This window comes from Scyliorhinus canicula, chromosome 11 (genome assembly GCF_902713615.1).
Source record: "Scyliorhinus canicula chromosome 11, sScyCan1.1, whole genome shotgun sequence".
Lineage (NCBI taxonomy): Eukaryota > Metazoa > Chordata > Chondrichthyes > Carcharhiniformes > Scyliorhinidae > Scyliorhinus > Scyliorhinus canicula.
The window spans coordinates 124804894-124827573 of NC_052156.1; the positions used below are offsets into that span (position 1 = coordinate 124804894).

The following is a 22680-nucleotide window of genomic DNA, read 5'->3' on the forward strand; positions in this document are numbered from 1 at the left end:
TATGCCCCAGCTCTGAACTCACATCTTTCCCTTCTATCTCTCTTATCTCCCCTCATGCTCCCTCTAAGCTTCCTGGGAACCCCATCACCTCCTGCTTCCTTGATCCTATTCCCAATGTTCTGCTGACCACACAACAATCCTTCCTGTTATTGTGCTAGCTGTTATTGCGAACAGTTCTCTCCGTTCCAGTACTGTGCGTCTCTCCTTTAAATCACCCCTCTCCTGAAGCAAAAAAACCCAATTCTTGCAAATTACTGCCCCATCTCCGACCTTTCCTCTCCAAATTTCTTGAACATGCTATTGACTCCAAACCTTGTGCGCATTTTTCTTGGAGCTTTATGTTTGAATCCCTCCAATCCGACACAGTAACTAAATGGCTCTTACCAAAGTCACCAAATGACAGTCTTTGTGACTGTCCCGCCTCATCTTTCTTGATCATTCTCCAGCCTTTGACATGGTGGACCAAACCCATTTCCTCCAATGCCCCTCCACTTTTTTTTTCTTTTGTTTTGTTTTTTATAAATTTAGAGAACCCAATTATTTTTTTTCCAATAAAGGGGTAATTTAATGTGGCCAATCCACCTACCTTGAACATCTTTGGGTTGTGGGGGTGAGTCCCATGCAGGCACGGGGAGAATGTGCAAACTCCACACGGACAGTGACCTGGCCCGGGATCGAACCCGGGTCCTCAGCGCCGTGAGGTAGCGGTGCTAACCACTTTGCCACCGTGCTGCCCTTCCCCTCCACTGTTAACGAGCTGGGTGGGACTGCTTTCACCTGGTTCCATTCGGATCTATTTAAATCATGGCAATGATTTCTCCTCACTCTGTGTCACCTCTGGTGTTCTCTAAGGATCTATCCCTGACCCCCCTCCAACATCTCATCTAAATATGGGGCGGGATTCTCCCCTCCCCGGCGGGGGTTCCCGGCGGAGCGGAGTAGCGTGAACCACTCCGGCGTCGGCCGGCCCCAAAGGTGCGGAATCCTCCGCACCTTCAGGGGCTAGGCCGGCGCCGGATTGGTTTGCACCCCGCCAGCCGGCGTGGAAGGCCTTTGGCGCTGCGCCAGCCGGGGCCGAAGGGTCTCGCCGGCCAGCGCAGGTCTGCGCATGCACGGGAGCATTAGTGGCTCTGATGTCATCCCTGCGCATGCGCAGAGAGGGGCTCACCTTTGCGCCGGCCGAAACAAAAATTGCGCATCATGGAAGAGAGCATGCCCCAAGGTTTTTCAGTGCAGTGTTACGGACCACACGCCCGGCGCGTAGGAAAAGAGTGCCCCCATGTCACATCGGTGGGCCCCGACCGTGTGCCAGGCCATTGTTGGGGCACCCCGGGGCCAGATAACCCCGCGCCCCCCCCCCCCAGGACCCCGGAGGCCCGCCCGCACCGCCAGGTCCCTACGGTAAGGGACCTAGTCTACCTAGACCCCAGCGGGGGGTCGAAGAATCCCGCCCCTGGTCTCTGGTGACATCATCTGAAAATACAGTATTAGTTTTTGTACGCTAACAATGTCTCATCATCACCTTTCTCACTCCTTTGCTGTTGCCAAATTCTCAGGCTACTTACTCGACATCCAGTTTTGACTAAGCAGAAATGTCCTTCTTAGATCACCGATCATAGATTCAATCGAACTTTGGAAAGATCAAAGCCTTAAATTCCCTCCACAAGCTCCATTCCCCAACTGGTGACACCATCCATCTCCCTGCCAACAGTGTGAGATTGAATCAGACCTTTCACAACGTTGGTGCCACATTTGATCCATAAATTAAATTTCAACCACATATCCATACCATCCATCACAAAGATGCCTATTTTCATCTTCATAACAATGTCCCTGTCTGAATGCATCTGCTGCCGAAACGCGCTCTTCTACATCCCATGTTTAACCCTCTGTGAACTTGAGGTCACCCAAAATGCTGCTGCCCATGTCTTAGTGCATGCCACCTGTTCCTAGGGGTCACTGTCTATCAGTACCTCAATTTGAAAATTCTTCTTCGTGCTTTCAAATCTGTCTGTGGCCTTGTTCTGCTCTATCTCTGTGATGTTCTATCCCACATTACCCTCCAAGATATGTGTTCATCTAATTCTGGTCTCTCGAACATCTCCAATTTCAATAACACCACCATCGATGGCCATGCCTTCAGCCGCTCTTCTGCATCTGAGCCTTAACTCTGGATACCCTCCCTTTCACCCGTTAAGCGATTGCATAAACCCAACCTTTTAGATCAAGCTTTTAGCTAGCTCCCCGAGGTGGCTCAATGTCAAACTTTAATATATAACACTCATGTCTAACTCCTTGGGATATTTTATTTTGTCAAAGGTGTGATATAAACACATTGATATTATTGCATATAATCATACCACTATCACTAGAATCCCTGGAATGGCGGGTCTAACATATGATGAACGGCTGAGGATCCTGGGATTGTATTCATTGGAGTTTAGAAGGTTAAGGGGAGATCTAATAGAAACTTACAAGATAATACATGGCTTAGAAAGGGTGGATGCAAAGAAACTGTTTCCGTTAGGCGAGGAGACGAGGACCCGTGGGCACAGCCTTAGAATTAGAGGCGGTAAATTCAGAACAGAAATGCGGAGACATTTCTTCAGCCAGAGAGTGGTGGGCCTGTGGAATTCATTGCCGCAGAGTGCAGTGGAGGCCAGGACGCTAAATGGCTTCAAGGCAGAGATAGATAAATTCTTGATGTCGCGAGGAATTAAGGGCTACGGGGAGAATGCTGGTAGGTGGAGTTGAAATGCCCATCAGCCATGATTGAATGGCGGAGTGGACTCGATGGGCCGAATGGCCTTACTTCCACTCCTATGTCTTATGGTCTTATGGTCTTACTATGTAGTCAGGATGAATCATATTTTGTATTCACCAAAGCAAGTCATAAAGAATAAATTGGGAGGGGGGTTGGGGGTGTGCAAAAAATCCCTGAACCCAGTTCAAGCCTACAATTTCATTTCACGGTAAAAGATATTCTTGAAGGACACAGATGCACAAATCTGATAAATCAATTGGAATTTTACGCCCCTTTATTGAATATCATGGAATGTTTTCCTCCTAAGGACTCACATAATGCTGACATGGTCTTCTCAAAGCCCTTGAGATTCCAATTGTGATAGCAGAATTGATGCCTAAAGGATTCACATTCTTGGATTAGTTGTGGTTTGCAGGGGACATTTTGTCAGAGTCAAATGGAAAGGTTAGGAGAGTTGGACAGGCTAGAGAGTGGGCATAGAAGTGGAAGATGGAATACAATGTGGAAAAGTGAAGTTGTGCATTTTGGTAGGAAGAATAGAGACATAGGCTACTTTCTAAATGTGGAAAGGTTCGGAAATCTGAAGCACAAAGGGACTTAGGAGTCCTAGTTCAGGATTCTCTTAAGGTTAACATGCAGGTTCAGTTGGCAGTTAGGAAGGCAAATGCAATGTTAGCATTCATGTCGAACACAAGAGCAGGGATGTACTGCTGAGGCTGTATAAGGCTCTGGTCAGACCCCATTTTTTTTTTCATAGAATTTACAGTGCAGAAGGAGGCCATTCGGCCAATCAAGTCTGCACCGGCTCTTGGAAAGAGCACCCTACCCAAGGTCAACGCCGCCACCCTATCACCATAACCCAGTAACCCCATCCAACACTAAGGGCAATTTTGGACACTAAGGGCAATTTATCATGGCCAATCCACCTAACCTGCACATCTTTGGACTGTGGGAGGAAACTGGAGCACCCGGAGGAAACCCACGCACACACGGGGAGGATGTGCAGACTCCGCACAGACAGTGACCCAAGCCGGAATCGAACCTGGGACCCTGGAGCTGTGAAGCAATTGTGCTATCCACAATGCTACCGTGCTGCCCCATTTGGAATATTGTGAGTGGTTTGGGCCCTGTATCCAAGGAAGGATGTGCTGGTCTTGGAAGGGGTCCAGAGGAGGTTCACAAGAATGATCCTGAGAATGAAGGGCTTATAGTACGCGGAGCGGTTGAGGACTCTGGGTCAGTACTCGATGGAGGTGAGGAGGATGAGGGGGGGATCTAATTTAACTTACAGAATACTGAGAAGCTGAGAAAATGAAAAATGAAAATCGCTTATTGTCACGAGTAGGCTTCAATGAAGTTACTGTGAAAAGCCCCTAGTCGCCACATTCCGGCGCCTGTCCGGGGAGGCTGGTACGGGAATCGAACCGTGCTGCTGGCCTGCTTTGTAAGCCAGCGATTTAGCCTTGTGAGCTAAACCAGCCCCTAAAAAATGAAATGAAAATCGCTTATTGTCACGAGTAGGCTTTCAATGAAGTTATTGTGAAAAGCCCCTAGTCGCCACATTCCGGCGCCTGTCCGGGGGGGGCTGGTACGGGAATCGAACCGTGCTGCTGGTCTGCTTTAAAAGCCAGCGATTTAGCCCAGTGAGCTAAACCAGCCCCTGAGAGAGAGTGGATGTGGAGAAGATGTTTGCACTTCAGCCAGACGGTGTGAATCTGTGGAACTCATTGCTGCGGAATGCGCTGGAGGCAAAGTCACTGAGTGTCTTTAAGATGGAGATAGATTGATTAATAAGGTGATCAGAGGTTATGGGGAGAAGGCAGGAGAATAGGGATGAGAAACATATCAGCTATGATCAAGTGGTGGAGCAGACTAAATGGGCCGGATGGCCTGATTCTGCTCCTATATCTTATGGTCTTTTCATCTTACGGAAAGCCTGGATTTGAACTTCTCGTACTGGTGAGTTCATTTCCCCTGGTGGGTTAATTTGCATTTGTTGACACTGGGAGCCTACTGAACAAATAGTGATTGCTGTGTCCCAGCAAAACTAGCCAGGGTCAGTAAGAGCAGTTCAGTAGGATGGCAAGTACACCCTGCTACACTTGCAATGGGGATTGGACTAAAGAGGAAATTCCTGGCTTACCTGTCTTGCAGGTTTCAGACCTTAATACTGCAAACATACCTCATTTTAATTTAATAATGCCCTTTCGACTTGAAATTAAAATAAACTTTCCATCTACTTCACTCTTTGCGCTATTAGCTGATACATTAGGCAACAGATTTGTTTCATTGTTGATTGGGCATCTCAAAGCTTTTCACTGGCAAAGTACTTTATCAAACCGCATTTACGATTGTAATGTTGCACAGTCAAAATATATTAAAATGATCAGATAACCTGTCTTAATGGTGTTGGTTGAGGGATAATGTCACCAGGATTTTGGGAGATGCCCTATGCTTCTTCAAATAGGTCCATATCTACTTGCTGGGGCAGACAGGGCCTTTGTTAATTGTCTCATCTGAAAGGCAGTGCATTGGAGGCGCAACACTGGAATGCCAGCCGGAACTTTGTGTTCAGGGCCGGGATTCTCCCCTACCCGGCGGGGTGGGGGGTCCCGGCGTGTTGGAGGCATGAACCACTCCGGCGTCGGGCCGCCCCAAAGGTGTGGAAGTTTCCGCACCTTTAGGGGCCAAGCCCTCACATTGAGGGGCTAGGCCTGCGCCGGAGTGGTTCCCGCTCCGCCGGCTGGCGTGAACGGCCTTTGGCGCCACGCCAGCCGGGGCCGAAAGGACTTCGCCTGCCGGCGTAAGTCCGCGCATTCGCCGGAGCATCAGCGGCTGCTGACGTCATCCCGGCGCATGCGCGGGGGAGGGAGGGTCTCTTCCGCCTCCGTCAAGGTGAAGACCATGGCGAAGGGGGAAGAAAAAGAGTGCCCCCACGGCACAGGCCCGCCCGCCGATCGGTGGGCGCCGATCGGTGGGCCCCGATCGTGGGCAGGGCCACTGTGGGGGCACCCCCCGGGGTCAGATCGCCCCACGCCCCTCCTAGGACCCCGGCGCCCACCCGTGCCGCCAATCCCGCCGGTCAGGTAGGTGTTTTGATTCCCGCCGGCGGGAGAGGCCTGTCAGCGGCGGGACTTCGGACCATCGCAGGCTGGAGAATCGCCACGGGGGGCCCGCTGACCGGCGCTGCGTGATTCCCGCCCCCGCCGAATCTCGGGTGGCGGAGAATTCGGGACACGGCAGGGGCGGGATTGACGCTGGCCCCGGGCGATTCCCCGACCCGGCGGGGGGTCGGAGAATTCCGCCCCAGGTCTCTGCAACAGGGCAAAAGCCACAATTTCCTGTTTTTGAAGCAGGATTGCCGCCACTGAACCACAGCTGACACCGAACAAGATAAAATTTAAGGTGCTCTGTGACAGCTTTTTTGATGACTCAGAGATGTTGGATCATAGAATTCCTACAGTGCATTCAGCCCATCGAGCCGGCACCAACCCACTGAAAGAGCACTCTACCCGGCCCACTCCCCTTCCTTATCCCAGTAACTCCACCCAACATACACATCTTTGGACATTAAGGGCCAATTTAGCATAGCACCTATCCTATACATTCCTGAGGAAACCCATGAAGACACAGGAAGAACATGCAAACTCCACACAGTCATCCAAGGCCGGAATTGAACCCGAGACCCTGGCGCTTGAGGCAGCAGTGCTAACCACTGTGCCATTGTGCCACCCACAGTCGCTTTGCACACAAAACATCACGTTAGACCCTTTTAAATAATCCAGTTAGTTGAAATTGCTTGACTTCTACAAACCAGGTAGTACATATTCCCTTTCAGACTCCATGGGCGGGATTCTCCAAGCCGAAATCGCGATCAGTGCGGGGGCGGAGAATGGGCATCAAACCCCAGATCGGTTCCAACGCCGCTTCCACAATTCTCCGGTCCCCTCATGGGTCTCCCATGGTTCCATCCGTCGAGAACTCAGCATGGTGGCAGCGGCCTCAGTCTGCAGCCACCCTGGTCGGGGGCGGGGGGGGGGATCATTCATTGGGGTGGGGGGGGGGCCTCCAGGATGGCCAGGCTACCGATTGGGGGCCACCGATCCGCGGACGCGCATCATCTGGGGGGGCCTATGTTTTTGCTGCCGGTCCGTGGCGTGAGTCGGCCATGTCGTGTGCGGCCGCCGTGAGCATGCGCAGACAACCCAACTGGAAGTGTAGGGCCCCATATCAGCAGCCGGAGCTGCTACGACTACTCCGGGGCTCTGATAGCCCCCTGCAATTCGGAGAATCACCTTGGACTTTCTCCAGGTAAGTCCAGAGTGATTCGCGCGCATTTTTCCGTGAGTGTGAGGACATAGCCCCATTATTAGAGAATCCCGCCCGACGTGCCTTTGAAACTGGTTCATTAAAAGTTGCACAGCTGTTTATCATGCAATTACGACTTACCAACCACTCATCATTTTTAAAGAATGTATCATATATTTTTGAATTTGCCATAAAAGTAACACTGTGGTCAACTATAAAGCATGTCAAAGTAAATACATTTTATAAATGCAAGTTATTGTTAATTAAAAATTAAAGTGGAAAAACACTAAATCTATCAGCCAGTATTCTTCGTTTCTGAGACTACGTGTTGACGTCGATGCAGAATTCGTGGACTTTCACGACAGCAAAATTAGCGTCAAACATGGATTGATTCAGCAACTGTGGAGGGGCTAGCACTGCCGCCACATGGAACACAATCGATTCCAATGAAAAATGATGTGGGGTTCGCCGGGTCCAATTGACACTCAGGAGGCTGACAAGCTTCAGCCGCAAATACACATTACACTCCCCACACACACTCATCCCAGCCAACAAGATGGCACTGATTGCGCTGCAGCATGCCCATATAGCTGATGGGTCGGCTGGGGCCAGAGGGCACATAGGGGGACACCAATATGACCCGTGGTTCGATGTTCACAGTGGGCTGTCAGCGGCGTGTGGAGCTGCATGGCTGCCTTTCTGGATGCGACAATCATGTTCTGTGTCCGTCCACCCCGACCCCACAGTTCACCTCCTGGCCACTCTCGGCCCTGGCAGAATTGCCCCAGCCAACGGCATAACTGTCAGAAAACTATGGCGATGTTGGACACTTTCCATACCCCCCCCCCCCCCCCCACCCCACTCTCCCTCAGCAACCAAGTCGCAGGTTTCATGATTTTTAAAAATACAAGTGAACCTCACCGTCGGGAACTTAGCCCATCTGAGGCGGAGCATCGCGGAGGCCCCAAAGAATACCGACTAATGATATGCAAACGGTGATTACTGTATGTGCGTTCCGGACCGCATTGACCCCGCTGTTGAGGTGACGGAGAATAGTGATTTGGCGTCAAATCAGTGCCCACCGTGATTTATGCGTCAGAACCTATTCTCCACCCAATTGCGTTTCGCAATTTCGCCATCAGCCAACGGAGAATCCCGCCCATAGTCTTTCACTTCTTCCTGAGCACTGTCTTACCTATTAGGTCACTCCCCTCTATCGATCCAATGGAGTAGTTGGCGGGGCTAATAGGAGGTGTGGTGTTAACGCTGGCATAGCCTGCAGATGAACTGACCTCTGACTGGTCATACACATGACTTGGCCTGTATACCTCCTGCGACGAGATCAGTGAAGTGCGTTGCTTAGGCTGAAACAAAAGAAAGTTAAAACTGTCATAGAAAGTCTTGAAACACTTTTCATTGCATCTCTCTTTTTTTTTTGCTAATCTGTGGACAAATTGAATTGCATGCGAGAGCCTCCAACCAGTACTTTGCAGGACTATTGCTCTTTGTACGTTTTTTTGAAAGGAGCTCACAGCCGTTATTATTTAGCACAGATCCCCAGAGGTCTGGTGGTGGGTGGGGTACATCTGATTCCTGTCCGTGATTGCCTTCCAGGTGCACAATAGTGGCCTCGACATGGTGTCTGGCTATGCCAATGTTGTGAGATCAGGAACTAACTGAGTATGGACGTAATAAACTTGTGTCTCTACTGCCTGTTGTTCCATGTGTCAGCTCCCCTAACATACTGCACCATTGCTGTATGTTGCATTTTCACCTCTGCTTTCTGTAATGTTTTATAAAGCACCTGTACTATTATAATTTGGGCTCACCAACATGGAGACCAGCCTCCAGAAAATTCAACTTTTGAAGTTCTCCCACCATTTCTCCCACATGGATGATAAAAGAATTCCCATGCAGAATCTTCAATGGAAAATGTTGCAGGCCAAATGACATCATTAGTATAAACAATATCAGGACATCCTAAAAGAGAAAGTATCTTACAAACCTCTGCCGTTCTGTGGACTCTTCGGACACGAGAGGACCAGCAGAAGATGGTGAAGTCCCTTTGAATAATGAGGAGGTGACCACCACCATAAATGCAACAACTACTTTGGCATAAACATGTAATGAGCGCAGATGGAATGAATTGTTTCCATTACTTAATCTAAATGCAGCTCCGCAACAGAGGAAATCACATCCAAACCAGCTGAATACTATAACCAATGATTCACCAACAATGTCTCAATTTTAAAACAGCGTAATCATTGCAGATGCATAAATGTTGTTGCAATATTGAAATATGATGGTGGCAACAGAACTAACCATAAATGTCTGAATTGCAATGCTTGCAATTAACCATCAAAGCAAATGACAAAGAATAAATCAGAGGGGGAGTCAAAAAAAAATCCTTGAACCCAGTTCAAGCAGTACTGAAGCACAATTCCCTTTGGCTGGACTATTATATAACATTTAACAATCTACAAAAGACTTGAAGCCTCAGAGATGGTGTTTGCAAAATTGGTTCTTTCAAAGGGAAGCATAGAATAAAATAATGAATGCTATACATTCTCTTTCGCTTTTCATTATGGCTGGGCAAATCTTCCAAAGAATTGTGAGACATGCACATTGTAATTATAACTCTTGCTGTAAACCGCCTGTAATTTCCAACAGGGATTACGAAACAATGGGTAACTTTTACGGTGTGAACATGTGGCCATTAAAATTAACTACCTGGACTAGAACCAAGCCATTGCGAGTGAGATCTGTCACTGACTGATAAGTCCTCCATAAGCCATCACCTGTTGCCTTTAAGGATGACTCTTTAACTTTGACATGTCTTATTGCACATGTAGGGAATCAATGGAAGTAAACGACAATCAGGGTAGATTTCGTGGAGTGTAGCTTATAAACTGTGTGTGCGCTTTACAAGTGAAGAAGTCATGATGATAACAATTTGACTGGGTAATTTATTTTGTGTTAACGATCCCAGTTTCTTTGCACCTTTATTTATCTACTTACATAATACACATAAAAGCTCACTTGTTTCGGTTAACATTTTAAAATTTTGCTTCCAGGCATTTTCAATGGGAGTTTCTTGGATTTGCATACTCCAAAACCACAGCCAGACACAGTATGTGACATCCCATGGGGACTGTCTTGTCAGATTAAGGCTGGACCCATTCAATCCATTCTATAACATCCAACAGAAAGTTGTACATGTATAGAACATGATTCTCTTTTTGAAATGGGAAGTTACATGCTGAAAGATAACATAAATGAACAAAGAAAATGTTTTCCAAGATTAAAAATTGATTTGGACTGTATTTTGTGTGTGATGTGATTGATACTTGTAAATACAAATAAGGTCCCAAGCTGATGGAGGCACAAGCCACTGAGTTTTAAACATATACTTTGTATAAATGCCCAGCTCTTCCTGAATTTAATGAAATTTGATCTTAAGTTGTTACTTATATAGACAATTTCATCTATCCATTCCTAGATCTACAAAACTGCTGTTCAAATCCTGAGGTAAAAGGTAAAGTGGCCATAGTCCCAGTGACCAGTGGCTGCTTTATTCTTTGCCATGATGTGGAGATGCCGGCGTTGGATTGGGGTGAGCACAGTAAGAAGTCTTACAACACCAGGTTAAAGTCCAACAGGTTTGTTTCAAACACGAGCTTTCGGAGCACTGCTCCTTTTTTCTTTGCGGGGGAGAGCTGACTGGTGTTGATTGAACCTGAGGATCGCCACACCTCAGGCGAGGGGCAAGGTTGAGAAAGCGAGGCCTTCATAATGGCATACCCTACTAATCAATGGGAGTTTGCACTAATGAACTTGAAATAGCTGAACTTCTCGTGATTGTTAAAGTTCCTTGGTTACATTCACACTCAGAGTGAAGGGAACGATAAGAAAGAGAACAAATAGAAACAAGTAAATAGAAACATATAGGCCAGGATTTTCTGTTGCTTGGGCAGGCAGACGTGAGAGTCGCAAGGGCGCATGCAGATAATCAAGCGGGCAATTTAGCACATTAAGGGGGCAATTTAATGCAAGCTTACGTGGCCCGTGTGCCGATTGTCCCGGCAGCCTTTAGGCTTTAGGTGCAACCTTGATCCAGGGTGGGATGAAATGTCAATGCTGAAATAATATTTTAAAAGCTCTCTGGGGACTGAGGTTTGTGTTTGATTGTGCTGCCTAGACACACTTTGTATCGCTTTTCCATCACCCACTAAGACAGCTCTGCAGTGGCTGACCCCTGGGAGGGCACATTGAAAGTGCCAGCCCGCACCCTCTTTTTTATTGGCACCTGCCCTTTCCCAGCGCGTGCTTCACACTGGCTGAACGTTAATTGACCAGCCAGCGTGAAATTGTGTTCCAGGGCCAACCATGGTCGGAAGCGCAATACGCGTCCATTTCAAGGCCCGCCAAGTGCACGTGCTCCAACGGGCGAAAAATTCAAGCCATAGAAAAAGGGGTGGCAAGTGATAATGAGGCAAGAAGTTAAAATACCATGTATCTAAAATTTCTTTGTACACATGCCAAGTATTCATCGTTTTTATATTTGATCTGTATAGAAAGTGTGATCTGTGGATAAATGGGAAATAGCAGTAGAAACAGCAATAGGATGGCGGAAAGAATAATAATGAGGGGAACTAATCATGTGATTTGACCATTGTGGCAGGACATCAATGCGAACTCTTAAAGACCTCGATGAAAAGAATAATGGGTTGGATTGAGTGCTAGTGGTTGAAGGTGGTGGGGGGGGGGCGGGGGGGGGGGGGGGGGGGGAGGGCGGGGGGCCTTGCTTGGATTACAGAGCTGCTGAGCATTCAATCGGCTGGCAGCTGTCTTAAGGTGGAACTTTATCCTGAGAAAGGGGTGGAAGTCCTGCCTTAAATAAATTCAAGCTGCTCTTGATATTAAATTGCCTTTAAGAGCTGAAAGGACCGTAGGCATGCAAACCCCCCCGCCCCACACCTCCCCCTGCCCTCATCACCCCCGGCCACCCTGGATATTTTAGCCAAAGAATGGAAGCCATGGAAAATCCAGATCATATTAAGAATATAAATATTTTCATACTCAAGTATGGTACAACTTGTCAGGACTATTAGTAAAAAAGTTCTCTCCTCCTCTACCTTACCGGACTACCCTTCTTCCCAATTGGAATCCAATAACCATTCTAGATTCCCCAACCAAGGGAAATATTTGCTCGATGCGATCTAGCCTGTCAGGCCCTTACGGGTTTTGGATACTTCAATTTCAATTACACCGGGCACGATTCTCCGATGCCGCGCGGCATCGGGAAAGCCGTTGTGAACTTGGCCGAGTTTCACGATGGCGTCGGAGGCCGCTCCTCGCCCCCTATTCTCCCCCCCCCCCCTGTCGGGGGGCTAGGAGCGGCATTGCGTGAATCTTGCCCGCTGGGCCTTGACGCTTGCGTCAAAGCGGCGCACCGCGAATGACGCGCCGGCGGCGCCTAAGTGACGTCAGCCACGCATGCGCAGGTTAGCCGGCTCCAACAAGCCCGTGCCCCGCAAGACGTGGCGGCTTGATCTTGCGGGGCGGCGGAGGGGAAAAAGTGCGTCTCTTAGAGACGCCGGCCCGACGATCGGTGGGCACCGATCGCGGGCCAGTCACCTCGCAAGCACGCCCGTGGTACTCGATCCCCTCTCCGCCCCACACAGGCCCCACACTTACCTGTCGCGCGATGTTCACGCCAGCAGCGACCAGGTGTGGTTGACCCCGGCGTGAAACGGTCGGGGTCGTCAGGCCACTTGGCCCATCCGGGCCGGAGAATCGCCGGTCGCCGTGAAAAACGGCGAGCGGCAATTCCGCGACACGCCATTTTGGGGGATTCTTTTTGGCAATTCCGCGACACGCCCTGGCACCCCCCGCGATTCTCCCACCCGGCGTGGGGAGCGGAGAATCGCACACACCATGTCTCATCCATCCAGCTAACCACATTTTCAAAAAACAAGATTCCCCCGTCATAAAACCAGATTGACTCTGTTTAAAAGGATGAAGATTTTCTCGGTGCCCTGCACCCACTAATAATAGATTCCATTATTTAGCCTAAGACTGATGCAAAGCTAATTGGACTACAGTTTTATGGTTTCTCTCTTCCTCCTTTTTTCAATAGCAGGGTTATATTTGCCACCTTCCAATCCTTGGGATCTGTTCTAGAATTTGAGAAATTCTGGAAGATCAAAAGTCCATCCACCACCTCTGCATCTCAGTCTTCTGAAATCCTAGGATGCAGGTAAACACAACAATGTATTGTTGCTGCCTAACAAGGTATTTGTTTAATAAAATAAAAGCACATTGGAGAGGCACGAGTATGTTTCCTTCTTTCTTGTCCAAAAACCCTGTCTGATCTCTGGTTCCTTTGACACAGCTAACCGCTCCTGCCTCCACAACATTCCTTCCTCCTAGTTTAACTCTTATCTCTGCACTAAAATGATTCAATGGAGGAGTTGGTTGCTGCCTATTTGCTCAGGTGTACCTCAGTGACACAGCCTGCAACTCCTTCTCTTCATCCTTTAGCAATACTAATCACAGGTACAACTCTTGTGTCCCTGATCTCAATTCGGCCAAGCTTCACGGTTGCCAGAGATCTTGGTCTTCAGCCCAGTCTCCAGCTTAATTTTGTCCTCAGTGTTTATTAGATTACTAAACCCTCCTCTCCCAACCCTGCAATATTGCCTGCCTTTGATTCTACCTCTTTCTTGCTGCTGCTAAAAACTTTTTTCCATGCCTTTATCACATTAAGGCCTGACCTCCATAATGCCCAGCTACTTTATATCACTCCACGCCTACACTTCCCTCATCGAGCTTCATGCAACCGCCTGCACTATCCCCATAATCCACATACACTTCAAGATCCATTGAATCGCCATGTCTCAGTAGGTTGAGTTCAAAATTATCTTGCTTGTTTTCAAATCTTTTTATGCCTTTGCTCCACTCTGTCAGAGCAAACCTTTCCTTCCTTATGACTATGCACAGACCCACTCTCTGATCTTCTGGCACTATATTCCTACTTGGTTCTACCACACCACTGGTGGCGATTCATTCATCTACTGAAGTTTCTGTCCCTATCCAGTCCCCCCGTCTCGCTTCCTCCTTCTCTGTTTTAAAATAACCCCTCCTTAATCATGCTTGCACATCCCAAACTGTTCATTCCTTTCCCTTTTCCCATTTTCAGTGTTCATTCTTTCAATTTCATGGTGCATCGGACATCTTCTTACATATGAGAAATGGTATATAACTGTAAGCCAGTGTCATATGCAACAGCTATTGAGTACTGCAGTGGGTAACTCAACAGCAGCCATCTAACTCCTTGTGTCAAAAGCAAGGCAACCAAATCAATAAAATGATCACCCCAGAAGTCCTAGAATTTAAAACAAATGAAGAGAACCTTGCCAAAATCAGCAACTTGAAGTCGTACCCATATGTGTGCACAGGTATAATGGCACTCTGCGGAGTTCACAATATATTGTCTCCTGGATCATAAAGCTTTGTGAAAAAACAGCGCAGATCAAATTATTCAAATTCGAGTTATGCTGACAATATAGCCAGCTAGGATATTTCTCTTAGTTAGACTGCATAAAAAAGCAAATTCCACACAAAGATTTCTTCTTTTTAAGTGGTTAAATTTAATGCACTATGTATGTGACAGTCTGCAGGCTTCACACATTCAACTCTTTCAATACTAAATGTTGTCATCTTTGGACCATGAAAGCTTGTCATCTGAGGCTGACAGATTTGGAAAATGAAATGTTCCCACATTCTGCCTAACTATTATCCTTGTAGCAAAGTCTTTGCTCAATAATACTTAGGCGCAGTCAGAATTTTGTCCACAATTATTTCAGTTGAATTTCAGTGTCAACAACATGCGTCTAACTGATGGCAGAGCTCTGTTTATCATTCCTTATCTCTTACTGGCACTCTCTATATTACAATATTAGTCCTAATTAGTGCTAAACCTGGAAATGTTTTTGTTTTCTGTGAGCTTAGATTAATTTGGATTTAAGACCATTAAAATTGCTGGAAAGACAACTGGTCAGAAAAGATTCAAACCCACGGGAATTCATTGAGGCAAGCACATTGCAATCAAGCAGAAGGGTTACCCATAACACTGGAGAAAATAAGTATATATATATATATATTTTTTTAAAAAAATATATAAATTTAGAGTTCATTTTTTTTTAAATTGAGGGGCAATTTAGCGTGGCCAATTCACCTACTTTGCACATCTTTTGGGTTGTGGGGGCAAAACCCACGCAAACACGGGGAGAATGTGCAAACTCCACACAGACAGTGACCCAGAGCCGGGACCGAACCTGGGACCTCGATATATATATATATATATAAAATATATCCAGCTGCTGCATGTGATTAGTCAAACAAGCTGTTTCCCAGCACATTGCAAGTTGTCATTGGAGGGCTGCTCTGTATCATCTACAAGGCAACACTTGAAGGTGGTTTGGTGATGACTCCCTATTTAACTCCTTATCCTCCCAATGGAGTCACAAATGTTTTTTACTTCTTAGAGCAGCAGCAGCACAACTGAGAGCAGGAACTAACTAAGGTTTGGGATTCAACTTCTTGTTTGAGGACTCCATCACACCAAGCATATCTGGCATAGGCAGTAAATTTGCTCAGCCAATTTCTCTTGTCACTTTAGGTACTTACAACATTTATGCTGCATTGATAAATGACGTTTGAGTCCTCTCATGCGACAGAGGACACAACCAGCATTTATCAATATGCCACAAAGGCTGCAAATACATACGGTGACACGAGAAAGTATCAAACCAAAATATACCACATATGCCAAGTATCAAGGAATAGCACAGAATGTTGAAACCAACAAATGGATGGGAGCATTACCAAGAATATCTTGAATCAGGCAAGAGCATTACAGTGTTCTGTCACTAAAGCATTGGTCACTTTGCCTTGTTGACTGTTTTGCAGCTTGTATGACAGTACAAAGATCAGCAAGGTTTTGCATTGAAACTACTCAACCATCCATCATCGAGACCTACGTAGGAACAGTGCTGCAAAGGTTTACTCTCCCTTGCCAGGGATGCTGGTATAATATCTCGGACAGAACTTGCAGGGTGGGAATGATTATCTTCCCCTTGGTTCTCAGAGAGTACAAACTCTCCTGCTGAGGGGCGGGGGGAACTCAATTTAGAATTGTATAAAAGGTCGACCAGTAAGGCCCTGAGCAGAAAGAGATCCGGTGGGGATTATATGCCATAATTGTAAATAAATCAAAAGTTCTTTATTTTTCCCAGGGTGTACTCCACGTGTCCTTATTAAAGCTGGAATAGTCCGAAGAAAGTGATGGGGGAAGAGTGTCAAAAAATAAGCATAATATAGCTTACAAATGCATATTACATGCAAAACATTCAATATATTGTAGATATTCTATTTGTGTTGCTCCTGAACATAATTTACAAGGCAGAAATCCCAGGAGATGTTTTTTTTAGGAAAAAAGACAATGGGAATTTAAGTTGCATGAACTCTATTAAGAAATAAGTCTTGAGAATGATCTAAGCTTGGTGACAGTACAAAATTTATAAGATGACCTGACTACTGCACAGCCAAATGAGCCCTGCACTCTATTGTGTTCAGCACCACACATTATTCTTGTGCATCATATCAGATCCTGTAGTCGTACAGTCTATTTTTTCCACAGTAAATTCATTGCAGTGTTAATGTAAGCCTACTTGTGACATTAATAAAGATTATTATTGTAACAAAACTGCAATTCTTTTTCCAAGTAGCTGTAGTAGAGTTCATTTTGAATGAATTAGAGGTAATCGCTCTCAGTGGCAAAACTAGAAATCCTAAAAGAAAAATTCTCCTTGGTGTTTCCTGCTCAGTTTTGGTTGATTGTTGCACACAGTGACGAGCATCAGTGTATCTTGTGCTTGAAGCATTTTTTGCTTCATAACAGACAGAATCTTATTTTTCTCCATTATCAATAACTTTCACTCGTATGTCCCCTTCCCTCGGGCAGTTAGACAGAGCATCTTCAAAGGTTTTCTATCGCTGTGAAAGAAGATGGGTATTCGTGGTCTGGGTAAAGGATGAGATCAAATCTTCATTGGCTATTCCATGCAAGGGCTGAGCAACTTTGGTTTCTATGACGTTTTCAAGAATGCTGGTTCAGCCAGTGACACCCACATTCTGTGAAAGCACAAATAAAAAAAACATAAAAAGGCGCTTCGCCGATTCACATATGGGAAATAATGTTGAGTCAAGAAGGAGAGAAACCAAAGATTTTCTCCAAGTGTTGAGTTTTAAGAAGGTATTGACAAGAAAGGCTGAAGAGACAAATAGCCTTAGAGTGTGTGCAACCCAGGCTCCACTGTCTTTATTTATTCTTTCATGGGATGTGGACATCACTGGCTAGGCCTGCATTTATTGCCATCTCCTAATTGCCCCTTGAGAAGGCAGTGAATCGCTGTCGTCCATGTAGTTTATGTGCACCCGCTGTGCTATTAGGGAAGGAATTCCAGGATTTTCACCCAGTGAAAGTGAAGGAACAGCGATATATTTCCAAGTCAGGATGGTGAGTGGCTTGGAGGAAAGCTTTTAGGTGGTAGTGCCCTTGTCCTTATAAATGTGAGCAGTCATGGGTTTGGAAGATGCTGTTGAAGGAGCCTTGGTGAATTCCAGCAATGCATCTTGTAGATGGTACACATGCTGCCACTATGCATCGGTAGTGGGGGGAGTGAACGTTTGCAGATGGGGTGGCAAACAAATGGGCTGCTTTGTCCTGGATGTTATCGAGCTTCTTGAGTGTTGTTGGAGCTGCACATATCCAGGCAAATGGAGAGTATTCCATTACACTCCTCACTTGTGCCTTGTAGATGGTGGACTGGCTCAGGAAGTCAGGAGATGAGTTACTTGCCACAGGATTCCTAGCCTCTGACCTGTACCCACAGCATTTATGTGGCCTGTCCAGTTCGGTTTCTGGGGTCAATGGTAACCCCAGGATGTTGATAGCGGGGAAATGCAGCGATGGTAATGCCGTTGAATGTAAAGTGGCGAGAGTTAGATTCTCTCTTGTTGGAGATGGTCATTGCCTACCACTTGTGTGTCACAAACATTACTTGCCACTTGTCAGCCCAAGCCTGGATACTGTCCAAGTCTTTCTACATTTGCACATGGACTGCTTCAGTATCTGAGTAGTGTCAAAGGTAATGAGCATTGTATAATCATCAGCGGAATTTCACACTTCTGAGCTTATGATGGAGGGAACATCATTAATGAAGCAGCTGAATATGGTTGGGTGTAGGATACTACCCTGAGAAATTCCTGCAGTGATGTTTTGGAACTAAGATCATTGATCTCCAACAACCTCGACCATCTTTCTTTGTGCCAGGTATGACTCCAACCAGTGGCGAGTTTTCCCCGATTTCCATTGACTCCGGTTTTCCTGGGGCGCAAACTTGATCAAATGCGGCCTTGATGTCAAGGGCAGTCACTGAAGGGAAAAAGAATGGGGGGTGGGGATTAGTTGGAAGGATTGGTGTCTGGGAAATCTGTATGGAGCAGGTGGAAAAGATAGGTTGAGATGGGGCCATTGCTTTAAAAATTACCCTGATGATTTAAAATCTAATTCTTCATTGGACAGGAAACCAATGCAGGTTAGAACGACCAGGAACAATGAGCAAGCTAGACTTGGTGTGTGACAAGTTACGTTCAGCAGATATGCTGAAGTTTGTGGAGGGAGCAGAGCGGGAAGAGCACTGACACAGCTGTGTCTGCAGATGTGCGAGGCGTGAATGAGGATTTCGCCGGACAAATGAAACAGGGCAGAGGTAGACAATGCTGCAGACATAGGAGTAAGGAGTCTTGGTAGAGGAGAAGATATGAGGGAGAATTTTCAGGTTCATTGTCCGGACACTAATCTGGTAGTGAGGATTGCATGTCCATTGTAGAAGCTGTCTGATTTCACATGTGATTGAATTGGACCCACATGATAGGGGTCGGCAGGATCAGCATGATACAAAAGCACATTATAATAGTCTCTCTGTCTCTACACATCATGAGCATGTTAGTGGCTGCACTGGAAACAAGTGACACCCATACACACCCATCTACAAGTAAAAAGCTAAGCCCCGTTTCAGAAATGTCAGTAATGGTTAATCCAGGCAAGGATTCAGCTGAATACAAACCTCCCACATACACAAACATCATCCAGGCAGGCATTCACTATCTTATTCACACAGTCACTTGTTTATTCAGTAACCCACAGTCTCTCATCCATCCCACGCAGACACCCACAGTTAATCAGCCACACAATCACTAACCTATAGCCATCCAACCTTTAGCTAATACCCAACCACCTCTAATCCTACCCTGTTATGCAAACTGGTTACAAAAAAAATCTACATTTGTTGATTCATAGTTGCCTTTCTCGTCTGTGAAAACACAGGGTGATTGTAGAATCACCCGATAAATAACTCGTTTAGGTGTGGTGAGTATATTACAATTAATTTAATGAAATTTTTTTTTCAAAATGGTCAGGGAAAGGGCCAGTCATTCTTTAAGATGCACCCAATTAGCATTATGACTCTGCGTCTTGGTGCACTGACTATGATGGAGTGGAGAGATAAAGGTTCACTCCCCAATTCTGCAGCGTTGCCTTTCTTGACCACTCCACAGGATGGAAAGCTCGTCAGCGGAAGAGGAAGGGGAAGGGGCCGCCATTTAATGGGGCAAATACAGTGGCGTTTTCGGTGGGTTCAGCGGGCTGTTTCTCGGCAATACAGCCCGCTATCAAACAGGACTCTTTTTTCGGCCGTGGCGAGAAACGTCCGACCAAGGCAGCACTTACCTTCAGTGGAAGAAGAGGTCGGGCACCAGTTTTAAATACCACCCTGATCTCCTCAACTTTGGACCCCACACTGCAGCATCCAGATCACCCCCCATTTCCCCAACTTATCTATTAGGGGATATGTGAGCCCCTGCCTCACCCCATCTGATAAGGGATGGGCACCCCCAGGCCCGATCCTTGGCAGTGCCAACCTGGCACCTGGGCACATGCAGTGCCCATGCCAGCCTGGCAGTGCCACCCGGGCACCCTGGCAGTGTCTGGGTGGTAGTGCCTAGGTGCCAGGCAGGCAGTGCCAAGGTATTCGGGTGGCAGTGGGAGTGCCAGGGCACCACCTTCCCACAGCCTGATCACCAAGGGCCTCTGATGGTCTGGGAGACCTCCCAGATGCCATTATGCCTGGTCCACGTTTCTGTGGACCAGTGCTAAACCATGCCTGGTTAAGGCAGGCGTTTAATCCCGGGCTTTAGGATCATCTGGTTCAGACATATTTAAGAGAGCCTCGTTGCTCACCTAAATATGCAAATCTGGATCTGCCCCAGTGAGGGCAAGATTCAAATCGCGACATCTCACGAGATCCCATTAGATCTCACAAAGCGTCCCAAGAGTCGCAAATCTCGCAAGAGACCCCACCCGAGAGTTAATGGCCTCATCACGTCCCGGGTCGGCACGATGTGGCCGTTTGATCAGGCCCAGGGAAAATAATTGCAGGATCATGCTGTGGTGACCCAGGTTCAAATCCCACCCCAGCAGATGGCTAAATTGGAATTCAGTAAAAATCTGGAAATAAAGTCCAATGATGGCTATAAAACCACTATTGATCATTGTAAAAACTGATATGGCTTAACAGGAGGAAATCTGTTACCCTTACCTGGTTCCACAGTAATATAGCTGACTCTTAAATACCCTGGGCTTGTGACTCTGAAATACCCTGGGCTGGAATCACCTTTCTGACCATTAAGTGTTCCTGCCGCAGCAGAATTGCTCCTGATGTTCGCTGGTGCTAGAAGCAATGGACAGGAGCAATTCCCTCACTTTTTCCATGCAAATTTATGCTCTGTCTGAATCCCGGTATTTGGCTGCCATTTTGAGTGGGAGGCCCAATATCATAGTCGGTTGCTGGCCTCCCCCTCCACCACAATGCAGGTCCTGCCACCCCCCCCCCCCTCCCGGCGCAACAAGTAGGGAAAGCTAAGTGCTTCCTGCTGTGAAAAAGACAAAGTCAAAAGCACTTAGCTGCTTTTAATGTGGTCAGGGGCTGTCAATCATAGGAAGTGTTTATAAACATTGTGGTTAGCGTCAAAGCAGTATAATGGACATGCATTCAAGCATGAAGGGAAAGATCAATAACCATTCCACCAAGTAGCTGTGTTTAGAGTAATAAAACCATCAATCACTGGCTAATGCAATGTATTGCTGTGTGAATTTGAATGGAAGATCAGCATTTTAAAGGCTGTCAAAGGATTTCCAATTAAATTAAATGATTTTTCAGGATAATGCCTGGACTGCTCTTCAGCATTCAGGCAGGAGTCTCTGTTGGGGATCTGACGGGTAGGATCTGATGGGTGAGGCTGATGAGCGATCTGATGGGGGGGTGGGGGGGTGGGAGGGTGGGAGGGCAGTCAGGTGGAGGACGGCAGGATTTGCATTGTGGTGGGGGGGGGGCCCTTCTGATGGACTTTGGGGGGGGGGCACCTCCATTACGCATGGACTCCTTGACCCACCACAGGGTACACCAAGTCCAGGCCATGCTTGAAAATACCCACGCCAATTCATGCCCACGTGAATCTGGTTGAAAGGCCTGAAACATCATGGGAGGGCCTGGAGAATCGGGCTTCCAGCCCATTAATTGGATGTGAATGACCCACTTTCATCTCACCGCCGGTGTGGGCCGTGTAGCTCGTGGCTGCTACCGGCGGGTTATCGGAGCATCAAAATGGCAATGCTCGTTTCTCTGCTGGATCAAGAACCGCACTACCGGCTGCGGAGAAATCACCTCCATCTGAAATGGCTTTGCAAGGCACTCAGGTCCAGGATAATTACAATTCGGGATGGTCAATAATCTCTCAACCAGTCAGCGACACCCACATCGCATTAATAAATATATTTTTTCAAGAAACATTTTATTAGGGTATTTCTAGTTTTTATAATAATAACGATAACAGCAACATAAACATGGTACATAAAACATTTCCATCCCAATCAATTTCTACGCACCCCCAATCAATGAAACTATAACCTAACCCCCCCCCCCCCCCAGATTTCTGCCTCTGCTGACATTTTAATTTTCTCCGAGAAAGTCGACGAACAACTTCCACCTCCGGACGGGCCCTAAAATTGACCCTCTTAGGGGGAACCTTATTTTCTCGAGACTGAGAAACGCAGCCATGACACTAACCCAACTCTCTAATTTCAGGGGCTTTGAGTCCCTCCACATTAACAGAAACCGTCCCTGGGCTACCAGGGAGGCAAAGGCCAAAACGTTAGCCTCTTTCATGCCCTGGAATCCCGGCTCTTCTAACACTCCAAAGATCGCCACCTCTGGACTCGGCACCACCCGTGTTTTAAGTAGCGTGGACATTGCCTTAGCAAAACCCTGCAAAAAGCCTCTAAGCTTCGGGCATGCCCAAAACATGTGCACATGATTTGCTGAATCTCCTGCGCACCTCGCACACCTGTCACCTACCCCAAAAAACCTGTTCATCCGGGCCACCGTCATGTGTGCCCGTTGGACTACCTTAGATTTGTATCAGGC

The 22680-nt window shown here is 47.0% G+C and overlaps 1 protein-coding gene across 14 annotated transcripts in view; it reads right to left on the minus strand.

The window, feature by feature from the left end:
• The window catches only part of anks1b (ankyrin repeat and sterile alpha motif domain containing 1B), a 1080298-nt gene that overhangs the window by 198500 nt on the left and 859118 nt on the right, over positions 1-22680 (minus strand). For all 14 annotated transcript variants that reach the window (XR_005462295.1, XM_038811308.1, XM_038811309.1 and 11 more), the window contains one exon: positions 8268-8436. Coding sequence is in view for 13 of the 14 variants with exons in the window: in XM_038811308.1 (XP_038667236.1) it covers positions 8268-8436 (169 nt within the window). In the remaining variant the exon portion in view is untranslated. The remainder of the gene's footprint in view (positions 1-8267; positions 8437-22680) is intronic.